This window comes from Gracilinanus agilis, chromosome 6, assembly GCF_016433145.1.
Source record: "Gracilinanus agilis isolate LMUSP501 chromosome 6, AgileGrace, whole genome shotgun sequence".
In the NCBI taxonomy this organism is placed as follows: Eukaryota; Metazoa; Chordata; class Mammalia; order Didelphimorphia; family Didelphidae; genus Gracilinanus; species Gracilinanus agilis.
In genome coordinates this window covers 225,268,539-225,281,611 of record NC_058135.1, presented here as the reverse complement: position 1 = coordinate 225,281,611, position 13,073 = coordinate 225,268,539, and the positions used below count along the sequence as shown (strand labels likewise).

General features: G+C 37.0%; 1 protein-coding gene across 4 annotated transcripts in view; it reads right to left on the bottom strand.

Annotated features, from left to right (window-relative positions):
- CTBP1 (C-terminal binding protein 1) overlaps nucleotides 1-13,073 on the bottom strand; it is a 317,979-nt gene that overhangs the window by 24,038 nt on the left and 280,868 nt on the right. For all 4 annotated transcript variants that reach the window (XM_044682241.1, XM_044682244.1, XM_044682242.1 and 1 more), the window contains 2 exons: nucleotides 10,937-11,081; nucleotides 7,336-7,542 (listed from right to left, as the gene is read on the bottom strand). In XM_044682241.1, the coding sequence (XP_044538176.1) occupies nucleotides 7,336-7,542; nucleotides 10,937-11,081 (352 nt within the window). The remainder of the gene's footprint in view (nucleotides 1-7,335; nucleotides 7,543-10,936; nucleotides 11,082-13,073) is intronic.

Here is a 13,073-nt window from a genome sequence, read left to right as displayed (position 1 = left end):
CTGCCAAATCTTGTCATTTCTACTTCTATAATATTTCCTGAATCTGTCCTAGCCACAACCTAGTTTAGGCCCTCATGACCTCTTGCCTGGGTTGCTGCAATAGCCTCCTAACTCCTCTCCTGGCCTTATTTCTCCTTTCTATAATTTTCTACAACCTGCCAAAATAACCAACAAATCTGGTCATGTTACTCCTCTTTTCAACAAATTCTGGGCCTCCACTCCCACTAACTATAGAACTAAACATTTAAATATTGTTTCTTCCTTAGCACATCATTTAAAGATGTCTATTTTCTGATTAAGTTTTTTATAATGTCCTGGATTATTAGAAGAGCAGTAAATGCATACACTCTGTAAAGTATTTAAGTAACTATACATATGTTGAGGGTATAAACTCAAAAATTTTACCAAGGAAGTGGAAGAATAAAGAAATGTAGAAACCACTGCTTTGGAGAAGCAGGAATGGGAGCTGGTGGTAGCCCATTGGCTGCTTAAAAGATATACAGAGAAAGCCTGTGGTATCAGCTGGGAATTCTTGCCCAGGATGATTCTGATTCCTTGTCTATCTTTATTAGGAAAAAGCAGATATACACATAAACTGAAATCAACCATCTCTACAAACTGAAAACCCTAAGTCAAATTTATTTGGGGCTCCACTATGAGAAAGAAGTAGAAAGTACCGAGGTAGTGGAAGAGCTTGTATTACAAGTCAGATCTCTGTTATAGTTCAATGTTTCTTTGATATACACATTTAAGCAATTTTCTGACTTAAGTCATTCTGCCCCTTTGTATGTTTGTTCTATGAGTATTGATGCTAAATGTGAGGCTAAGGCTCTAGTTTATTCTCTTTTTTCAGAGAGGAAGAGATTCATATGCTTTAGAATGATTTTCAACAATAGCAATTAGGAAAAAGCCATATCTCCTTTTTATAGAGTCTGAAAATTAAATTGGCCTGCCTATATTCTCTTCTCCTAATAAAATCTTATTGGTTTTATTGTTAAGATGTACAAATTTGTTCTATACATTTCTAAGACTGCTATGTAAAACTGTGAATGAAGTTTTAGAAATAATTTGACATTTCTCAAAGAGGCTGATATAGGTATTACAAGAGGATTCTTTATTTTAATACTTTTTTTGAAAAAAGATGAAGATGATTTAGGACTCATGCTTTCTCCTATATGAGGATACTTATTAGAATGCTAACTGATTATCTTTTTGTCCTATACTTGATTAAAATAATTCACTTTGTTTGGACTTAAGTATGATCTTACTTCATTATATGAACTCTTCAAAAACTATTGAGAACCAATGTGCCTATCCTTGTACTGGGAGCTCTGTGGAATGTGAGACAGTACCTACTTCTTAGGAGTTTAGTTGGGGAGTCCCTAACCATTCTCAGAAAGCAACAATAACAGCCAAAATTTTCCAAAGAAAAAACAAAAACAGATAAACAAGATCTTTAGTGGGTGTTTCAGATTAGAAGTCCTATATTAGTAGAAAGAAAGGATCGATTGGGGACAGAAATTAGGCAGGAGACAGATGGCAAAGATCTTTAGGGGATTTGAGCTGGGTCATGAAGGTTGGCTAAGATATAGCTAAAGAAGGTCAAAAGAGTTTTTAGGTAGTGAGAAAGTTTCAGTAATAGCAATAAAGTGGAAATAAGAAACGAAGGGTTTGTGTTAGGAAGTAATGGTAATTAGGTTTAAATAGATGCCAAGATTATGGAGGGGATAGAAAGTCAGTCAGAGGAATTTTGGGTTTGACAAAAAGATAAGCAGCAGCCATTTTGTGAAACCATAGAACTATAGTTGGAAGGGACTACTGAGGCCTAGTACAACCTCCTCATTTTACCAAAAAGGAAAGTGATGCCAGAGGATATTCAACTAGCACAAGTTCAGAGATAGCAGATCTGAATTTTGAATAGAGGTCATATGACTCTAAGCCTCTCTTTCTATTATAACTTGAGGCTTCATAGTGAGAGATTCTTAAACAGAGAGGTCATACATTTAAAGCAGTTTTAAGAAATTTGTAAAGGCTCCCCTAAAGGTCAACTGAGAGGCTGCCAAAGTAACCCAAGCACAAACAAGGTGGGGAAGACCTGGAAAAGGTGGGATAAGGTATTTTGATGCCTTAGACAAAGTATGAAAATTATGCCATTTCTCTTTATCAATCTCTGAGATTTCATTGTAGCCCCTGAAATTTTTCTTGTTGCATAATCAATTCTTAGGTATTTTGGAGGACTAAATTTTCTCTGGTATTTAACACACAGCTATTTAGAAAGATTTATATTATAAAATAACCCTCAGATCTCCTAGTGTGTTGCTTAACCTCACTTTGCTGACTTACTTCCTTTTCCTTACTGGCTGTGGGGTCTAGACTAAGGTAGTAGATAAAAACAGAGAAAAAAGAATAAATTCAAGAACTACTTTGAAAGAAGAATTAAAAAGACTTGGTGGCAGATAAGATAGATAGAGGCTAAGCTAAGGGATGATGATTCCAACATTCCAGCTTTAGAAATTAGAGGTCTGGAATTACTGATTATAATGACCAGGTGTGGAAAGGGAGACAGTTTTATAAGGGAAAAGTACAAGCATGATTTTTGAACATAGTGATTCTAAATTAGTGGAAAAAATAAGGACCATTGGGACATAATTTGGAAGGAAGGGATAAACATTTGCAAACAAACCCTGTTACTACTTTGCTTACCTCAAAGGGGGATTTCTTACTGTTTTTCTTTTGCCCTAAAGAAATCATGAAGCAGTTTAACCTGCTTTGACTTCCAGCACCAACAGTTTTGTTAACTCTAGAAGCTGCCCCAATTTCTCTGGGATGTTAAAAGTAATTAGCACTTAATGGGTCCAATCTGTGGCTCTCTTGCATGTATTCTAATAAAGTCAGTGGTCAGAAGTAAAAAACTTATGAAGGTAATTCACTGGAAGAGTTGCTATGATTTGGTGATTGATACTTTAAAATATATACCTACTGCTCATCAACTATTCATCACCACCACAGTTCCCATTCTATCTGTATCACATGAGGTAGTTTGAAGCCAGCTTTGCTCACAGAAGAAAAGAAGCAAAGATGGCAGGGAAACAACAGGATGAGCTGGTGGTAGGTAAAGTAGAAAGCAGATGTGCTTTCCCCATCACACCCAAAGCAGTGAATTAGGCCATGAATTTGAATCTCAACTTTGCCATTTATTATCTCTGTGCCTTTGGACAGGTTAATTTCCCTTCCTGGACTTCAGTTTCCTCATCTGCAAAATGAATTTGGACCAGAGATTACTAAGGTTTATTGTGGTCCTAAATCTATGATTTATGATCTATTCCAGTGATTCCCAAAGTGGGCACCACTGCCCCCTGGTGGGTGCTGCAGTGATCCAGGAAAGGTGGTGATGGCCAAAGGTGCATTTGGGGGCAGTGAATAACTGTAAGGTGGTGGTGATAGTAGGTGACAGGGGGCACTAAGTAACATTTTTTCTGGAAAGGGGGCGGTAGGCCAAAAAAGTTTGGGAACCACTGATCTATACTATCTATAATCACATAATCTCAAGAGTTAGAAGAGATCTCAGATATCATCTAGTCCCAACTTTTGTCTGGAAAGAGATGCCCTCTTTTCATACCAAACAAGTAGTTATTTAACTTTTATTTAAAGGGGAACTCACATTCCCCTCCCTCCTTCCACAAAGACTGAAGAAATCCATTACAACTTTGGGGTTCTAATTGTTATGAACTTTTTCTTTATGTCAAGTATAACATTTAAATTTATTTTTTTTTACAACTTATACTCATGGCTCCTCGGTTTATCCTTCCAGGGGTAAGCACAACAAATCTAATCCAATTCCTCTTCTCTTAATCACCTATTTAGAGATGGAGTAATGGAGTTTGTAAAGTGTTTCAGGTGTTAGCACTATCCTTCCCATTCACCGCCCCCCCCACCTCAATTTTCAACGCATAATAGGGGCAAGAGAAATATCTACTGAGAGAATATAAAGTCTTTGTACAAAACTGTAGAGTAGAGGAATGCTGAGAAGCCTTGCTACTACTCTTGAAGTAGCTCTGAGGTTGCTAGGTGATTCAGTGGATATATTACTGGGCTTAAGAGTTTAAGAAGACCTGAGTTACGTTTTTAATAAATGCTCATTTCCTTCCTCCGTAGTCTACGAGGTACTGAATTTACCCAGGTGGTAAATCAATTCAATTAATCACTGAAAACACATGATGAAGTAAGATCTACTCCTCCCTAACCTAACTCTCCAAGGAGGATGTCATTTTTTTCAGGACTGCTTAACAGGCAACATAGACCTTGTCTACAGGTGTCTCTGCTCACAGTGAAACTATTCTGGAGTCAAAACTAATAAATATAGCTTCTCACAGCAAGACCAGCTAGCCCTCAATCATTTTCATCTGATGGATTAATGCTAGTGTTAAAGATGAGATGCACTTAAATCTTGAGCCATCCACTGCAAGTCAACCAGGTAAGTCAACAACATTGTACTACCCTTCTATACTTGATCAAATATACAATACTAGGGTCAGGTCAATCTCAAGGCTTCTGTTTTCTCTTGCTTTGTGATAATATTAACTTAAATAGTAGTAACTCAAACAGATCTGAGACTTGCATATTATTGAACAATAATATGGATTTTTAAAGTAGTCAGTCTCTAGTGAATTTTTTTAGGAATGTGTCCTTGACTTCATGCTACTTTACACATTTATTAATGACTTGAATATAGTAATTGATGGTATGCATGTCAAATTTACAGATTAGAGAAAGATAGTAAGAATGGCTGCACTAATGACTGCAGAACAGGGAGGGAGCAGTGCTATGAAAACCTAGAGGGGATAAACAAGTGGCAAAATTATAGAAGTCAAAAAGAATAAGGAATGAGAAAAGTACACTAGATTTGACAATTAAGAGATCACTGGTAATTTTGGAGAAAGAAGTTTCATTAGAAAAATGAGGCTGAAAGCCAAACTGCATAGGATTTACAACTGAGAAAGTGGAGATACTGATTGTAGAAGACTTTCTCAAGGAGTTTAGTCACAAAAGGGAGGAAATATAGAGGACAACAGCTAATGGGAATGGTTGAGTAAAGTGAAATTTTTCTTTTTAAAGGATAGGGAGAAATGTAGAAAATGACAAATGTAGGAAGGGTTATTGGAAAATAGGTACTACTGGTATACTACTGTTAAAGCTATGAACTGAGCTGGCCATTCCATAAAAATCTGGATTATGCCCCCAAATCTATCAAATTGTGCACACTGACTCAGTGTTATAATTACTGGGTCCATACTTCAACAAGATTAAAATTAAAAGAGAATTAGAAGGGGGCAGCTGGGTAGCTCAGTGGATTGAGAACCAGGCCTAGAGACGGGAGGTCTTAGGTTCAAATCTGGCCTCAGACACTTCCCAGCTGTGTGACCCTGGGCAAGTCACTTGACCCCCATTGCCTACCCTTACCACTCTTCTGCCTTGGAGCCAATACACAGTATTAACTCCAAGACAGAAGGTAAGGGTTAAAAAAAAAGAGAGAGAGAGAGAATTAGAATCCATATGTATAAAAATATTTATAGCAGCTCTGATTTTGGTAAAAAAGAATTGGAAACTTGAGGGGGGTAGGGTACCAATAAATTAGAGATTAGTTGAATGAGTTACAGCATATGATTATGATAGATTACTACTAGGTTTTAAGAAATGAAGAGAATGATTTTAGAAAAACCTGAGATTTGTATGACTGATGAAAAGTCAAGTCCTAGGAGAACAATTTATATAATAACAACAAAACAGTAAAACAAACAATTTTGAGAGACTTAGTAGGAAATTACTTCTAATCAACATAATGACCAACCACAATTCCAGAGAACTCATAATGAAAACATGTCACCTACTTGTCTCCAATATAGAGGTAATGGACTCAGAAAAAAGTACTTTTTAAAAAAATATGCCTAATGAGGGAACTTGTTTTGCTTGACTATACATATTTGTAATAGGTTTTGTTTTTTCTTTTTTCGATGGGGAGATAAGAGGAGGTGGGAAGGAGAGAATTTGCAAACAAATAATATTGAAATAAAAAAAGATTTAGTAAAAGAATATATAGGACAAATAAGGCACTGCTGCAGAAAATGGGATAGGATAAAAGGTATATGAAGAGAAATTTTACTTGGCAGGGAGATGAGTCATCTCTTTGTATGAGAAAGGGGTGGAAGAAATAATGAAAACCATTTGAGTGATATGAGAGGAAGACAAATAGGGAGCTCTTCATGAAGAGCTTTAATTTTTTCAGTGAAGTCTGAAGCTAGGTCCTCAGCTGAGAGTTGGAAGAACATGGAATGGCTGATGCAAGGGGGTGATTCAGTTAGGGAGATCTTTTAAAAGGACTGCTGTTTGTAAGGGAAGATCGAGTTGACAGTATATAACATAATATTAAATGACATTCATTACATAACAAACTAGTGCTTCCAATCAGCTAGGTTATGTGATTCACTCCAGCTCTATTTTAGTAGCCCATGAAGAGGAGGGAAAGGCAATGGATGGTATGAATGACCCAAAGTTAGGTCTTTTCAAGGCATGATTGGTGACAGGATAAAGGGGAAAGGAGCTTGAGGGTAGAGTTGAATTGGATCACTAAGGAGTCAGGATAGGGAAGGAAGGAGAATGTAGCCAATGAAGGGTTGATGGCTTCCTAAAGAATTGTGTAGAGGGACTGAAGGTCATGATGATGATGAAGTACAGGATTAGGGATGATAAGGCAGAAAGGGAAAAGTGAAGCGATAAAAAGATTATGATCAGATAAAGGAATTTCAGAGTTTATGAGCATGGAAGAGGAACACTTATGGATGATGGCAAGGTTATGTGGATAACAATCTCTGTGTGGCTAAAATAAATTAGAGGAATAGATCATGGGAAGTGACTAGACAGGAACTGGGAAATTAGAGTGTTTGAGGGAGTTTTTAATCTATGTTGAAATCCCTTAGTACGAGAGTAGGAGTTGGGGTGGGGAGAAAGACTATGAGCCAGCCACTGAACTTATTGAGGAAGGGCAGTGTCCTGAGAGATGGCAGAAAACAGCTAACAGAATCTTGACTGAGTAATAAAATTCTGATTGAATGAACCTTAAAGTAGAAGTTATTGAGTGATTGGGTCATAAAGGGTAAGTCTGTAACTGGCAGAGAGAAATCATTCTCTAGAGCTGTTTTCTCTAAAGCAAATTAAACCAGTCTCTTGGGGGAGTTGGAGGGGGAGTCCCTTTTAGCTCAAAATGCTCCAATTCTTACTAAGTTTTGAAGAAATGATGAAAGTCAAAGTAAAGTAACTGGCAATGCCAAGTTAACACACCTAATCCAATAATGCCCAAGGTCTCCCCTCGAATCCTGGCAGCTCCAGAAGCAACTTCTCGGATCTGTTCCACACTTTGGACTCTTGTGCCTTCTCGCAATGCCTGGTGGAGCCAGGTAGTTCGTCTATAAAGGTTCAGGATGTGGCACATGGTAGAATCTGCAGTCTCTTCTACTGATGCAGCTGGCACATTGCATACTGCAATTCCTAAAGAAAAGGAAAACAAGGGAAACACATGAGTCTCAACATGTAGCAAAAATTGGAAAAGTACTTGGTCGATTCTGGATGTTTTATCCATTCCTATTCTTCTCTCTTTTGAAATTTCATCCATAGATATTATAGGCTTACACAGATTAAATTGGATATGGAAGAGAAAATTCTGTAAAGTATAACTCCATGATTTATCAGTCAATTTTTCCTCTTCTTCCACTTCCTCAGGTTCAATGATCTGACTCCTAAATGCCTCAGGAATATCAGCTTTCTATCTTATTAGCAGTGAAACAAATCCAACAGAAAATGTGTATTACTGGAACTATCTTTCTATTTCTTTTTTTTAATCTTTAATTTTATTTAGTTTTAATCTTTAATATATTTAAAACAAATCTCCAAATAAGTTTTCCAAAGTTATATGATTCATGTTGTCTCCTTTCCTATTTCCCTCTTCTCTCCTGGAGTTGATAAGCAATTGAATCTGGATTATACATTAATTATCAAGCAAAACATATTTCCATAGTATTCATTTTTGCAAGTGAATAATCTTATAAAAAGCAAACCCAAAATCATATACCCAATAAACAAATGATAAATCATGTTTTCATATGCATTTGTACTTTAATATTTCTTTCTCTGGAGGTGGATAGCATTCTTTTCCATAAGTTCCTTATGATCGTTCTATATCATTGTATTGCTGTTAATAGCCAAGTCCATCACATTTGATTGTTCCATAATATTCTAATTATTGTGTATAATGTTCTCCTGGTTCTGCTTATTTCACTCTGCTTCAATTCATATAGATCTTTCTAGCTTTTTCTGAAATCATCTTGCTTATCATTTCTTATAGCACCATAGTATTTTTATCGCCAACATATGCTACAATTTGTTCAGTCACTCCTTAGTTCATAGACATCCCTTTAATTTCCAATTCTTTGTCACCACAAAAAGAGCTGCTATAAATATTTTTGTACAAATAAGTGATTTTCTTCTATTTTTATTATCTTTTTGTGATATGGACCCACTGGTGGTATTACAGGATCAAAGGATATGCTCAATTTTATGGCCTTTTGGGCATAATTCCAAATTGCCCTCCAGAATAGTTAGATTAGAATTCCAGCAACAATGCATCAGTATCCCAATTTTGCCATATCTCCCTCCAACATTTATCATTTTCCTTTACTATCATATTGGTCAATCTGATAGGCTTGAGATGGTACCTTAGCATTGTTTTAATTTGCNTTTTTTTTTTAACCCTTAATTTTTGGTGTATTGTCTTATAGGTGGAAGAGTGGTAAGGGTGGGCAATGGGGGTCAAATGACTTGCCCAGGGTCACACAGCTGGGAAGTGGCTGAGGCCGGGTTTGAACCTAGGACCTCCTGTCTCTAGGCCTGACTCTCACTCCACTGAGCTATGTAACTATATTTCTAATTATGAGTTGCCTATAGGATTTTTTTATAGTGATGAAATTAGAAATGCTTTGATATTTCGATGACTAAAACATGTCTCTTCGTTTTTAGCATCAAAATTATCCTTAAAAAAAAAAAATCTAAAAATAAAGTATTTGTGCTCTTCTTGAAGCAGTCCCTTTTCTGCCCTGCTTCCACAATATACTGCTTCTTTAACATTGGTCCCAGGCCAAATATACAGTCAGGTTGTTGGTTGGGTCTATCATGTGGAGTACATATAGTTATGTTTATTAGGCAAAATATGAATGTTTTTAGTTTCAAACAATCAAGAAAAGTGTCAATGCAGAAATGCATCTACAAGTAACATCAAGAAGCTGGACTGGCCTCATCTTCTTTTCTCCACTGATTAATGAAAGAATTATTTCATAGACCTCAACATAGTTTCCAAATATTCAGGGAGAAAAACTTCACCTTAGCTAAGTGTAACAGTATCATTAGAATGAATTTCAAACTTGCTTCAGCAACTGATGTTCCTTCAGTTCCATAAAAAAGGAAGACCATCACTTGATAAGTGAGCTTAAAGTCTATCTTTCTTCAAAATGTGAATTCTCTTACTCTACTAGGTAGGGTCATTCCTTGCTGCTTTTGAAATGCCAAGAAAAAAATAAAATTGATACTGATGTAAGTTTTCCCTTCTTTGCTGGGCATTTCTGGTTTCTTGAGTCAAAATTTTGCATTACTTAAAAAAAAAAAAGTTTTCATGGACATCTGATCTTGGTTCTTTTAGACTTTCCAAATGTGGGAAGTTTTTTTTAATCATTTGGGAAATACTGCCCAAATATATATTTTTTTAACCCTTACCTTCCGTTTTGTAGTCAATACTGTGTATTGGCTCCAAGGCAGAAGAGTGGTAAGGGTAGGCAATGGGGGTCAAGTGACTTGCCCAGGGTCACAAAGCTGGAAAGTGTCTGAGGCCAGACTTGAACCCAGGTCCTCCCATCTCTAGGCCTCTCAATCCACTGAGCTACCCAGCTGCCCCCTACCAAATTACATTTTTAATAGAGGCAGACCAGTTGAGAAAAATGGGAAGACACTTTAAAGGCCTCTCTTGAAACATAGATAAAACACATGGTGAGCCTAGTATTTCAAACTGTTATTAGTTGCAAAGACTTGGGAGAAAGGAATAAAGCCTCAGGCTTTTTAGTCACAGGGGCTCCCCGACAATTTAAAATTACACTTAAAAAGCTAATGTCAAAAGAATGTCCATTTACAAAGGAATAAAAACAATGTCCAAAGGCCTCTATTCTTCATAATGCAGAGAAATGCCTTTCTGGATGATCACAAACAACACCTTAGTCTTCTCTGAAGGAAGAACCAACAAGCTCTCCATGTAGGTAACAATAAAAACCAAAGACTGCTTTCCACTAAGTATATAATCTTTACAAATAGATAATGAAGTAAGCTCTGGCTAGGATGATTCCTCTAATCTAAGAAGTAAACATATATGCAAAAACCAATATAAGCAGATCATTTCAAGAAAGAAGAAATCACTGAAAACTATATTTCTGTAGCCTTGCTTTATGAATGATTCCAAAATTCTGAATAACCATATAAATTTTTTTCTTAAAACTATGGTAAACCAGAGAGTATGAGAAATAGGAAACTACCAACCATGGGCCTAATATTTATTTGCTCAGTTTTCCATTTTGAGTTTACACCCCGTGCTGCCATAATAGATCTTCAATGATTGATATATCCATTTTACTCTCTGGAGGGAGAGCTATATTGAAGTTTAGCTGGAGGCAAAAGGAACTATATAATAAAAATAGACAAGTTTTGTTTTTCAAAATGAACAAGTTTTTTGATACTGATAGCACTGTGGATACCATGCAGGGAATGTGGTCGGCTCAAGTATGGAAAAACTCCCATGTACATATTTTAAAACTATAAAAGTTCAAACAGCTTACTATAAGACTCCTACCTAAATCCCCAGCAGACTTGATGTCGATGTTATCAAAACCACTGCCAATTCGGACAATTATTCGAAGAGCTTTGAATTTCTCCAGATCTTCTCGCGTTAAAGTGATAGTGTGATACATCAAGGCACCCACTGCTTCATTTAGTACCTGGAATCAAGGGTAGAAAAAAGTCCCGTAAATGCTGATTTTTCAAGACTTGGACATTACAAAAATCGTAGCAGATGGGGAAAAAGGTCTGCTGCTTTAGAAGGTTTACATGAGTCCCACCCACTTATATAAATAATTGCCCTTGCTATTTTGTTTATTTTTACCTTCTCTTATAAGAAACAGTCATGTTCCCAAGACCAATATGCTCATGGCTTATTGAGGATGAAAACCAAATGAAAGGTTCCTGACTATCACAGGTCCATGATCTGATTTCTACTAGGCTCCCTTCAACTGGCCATCTAATCCTACCCAGTTTCTACAGATCACTAGAGCTAGTAATGCTTTTAATGATTGCCTTCTTTGACAAAATTTATCTTTAAATCTTTTTTCGCTGAAATTCTGAATATATAATTTTGAAAAGGCTCAGTTAGTAGGGAGTCTTTTTTAATGCTAATTTTTATATTCCTAAGGTCAAAGGATTTTGAACTAGAAGCCAATGCCCTCATTTTATATATAAGAACTGGAGGCTCACAAAGTAGAAGACTTACCCAAGGTCACATAGATATGAAATAACAAAGCTAGGATTTAAAGGAATATCCTCTAATTCTAAGTCCTACTATACCAGAAGTTGTAATATATTTAGCTCAGTAATTCAGATAAAAAGGCTAGAGGCAGAGGGACAAAGGACAGAATGCTTTTATTTACTATTTTTTTTTTTTGCCCAGTTAGCATAGGATCCTTAACAAGACTCCATGAGCATCTTCTTCAATTAGTCAATTATCCTAACTGTAGCACCAATACATTGCCCTGTTTGAACAAAACAGCCTGAATGTTCCTCAGTGTCTACTGTCGACAATGAATTTTTAGACAATCTAGAAAACATTTTCAACCTTAATACTAGTGCCTCCAACATAAAACCACTCTCCATTTTTGGGAAATTTTCAAACTACATAATTTGCATTACTGCAGAAATTACAAAGTACCTCTAGTTGAATTTCTACTCTACTAGGACAAAGCCAGATCTAGGGCCTAGTGTTGGCAAAGGCATGGTACGTGTGCCAGGGTGGCATGGAGGGGGCTGCTCTGTTCCCCTCTCCACAGCACTCAACATTTTTTGCATGCCCTACCCCTGTCCAACTACCCAGTGAGAGCACTTCCTCCCTCCTCTGTATGGGGTAATGCAGGGGACTCACAGGCAACTTGAAGTTGTAGTTTGGGCACACAATCTCGAAAGTGTTTGCTAACACTGGTCTAGGGGCTCAGCGTGCCTTTAGGGGGTAGTACTAGTCAAAACCTGGACTGTTTCTTAAAGATAAAGGAAGGCCTGGAAATTGCTTTAGTTCCTAACTCATCCCATTTTTTTTCCTATCTGCTATGCATGCCCTCTTTCAAACTCTTCAAGTCCAAGAAGTGTGATGGTATCACAGAAGGGAGGCTGGGTTTATATGTGCCAGTTTCAGAGTACTGGCTCTGATAACAAACTACTCATGCTCCTTCTACACTGAGGTAGCAGAGGCCAAGACCCTGCTGGGTCATCTGAATCAATTGAGAGGGTTTGTAGGGAGGGTCTGGTTTGTAGTAGGGATGTCCTCTAGCTCAGGGTACTGACAATCAAGAAAAGTTTTTCTTTCCTGGGCCACAGGCATTTGGCCAAGTTGGGTTTAGTCATAGTAAATAAAGTCAAAGAGACCAATAGGTGATATTCTTGATGACTGTAAGGGCAGCTCCTTAGGTGGGATGGAAGATTCCTGAGAGCAAGACCACATCTTTTTTATAATATATTTGAAAAATATTTTTTTAAAATACTGGCCTGGCTTTGAGCAGTGTCTCAGAGTGGGAATGGCTTGTAGTGATTTATTCACACAACCCCTATATGCTGAACTCACTGGGATTAGGGGGCAATCTGCACAACAGTTCACACCAGGGGGTGAAACTCATGGATACAGTCCTCTGAATTAAGTTAAGCAGCCTTTTTTTTCAGTCCTAAATGTC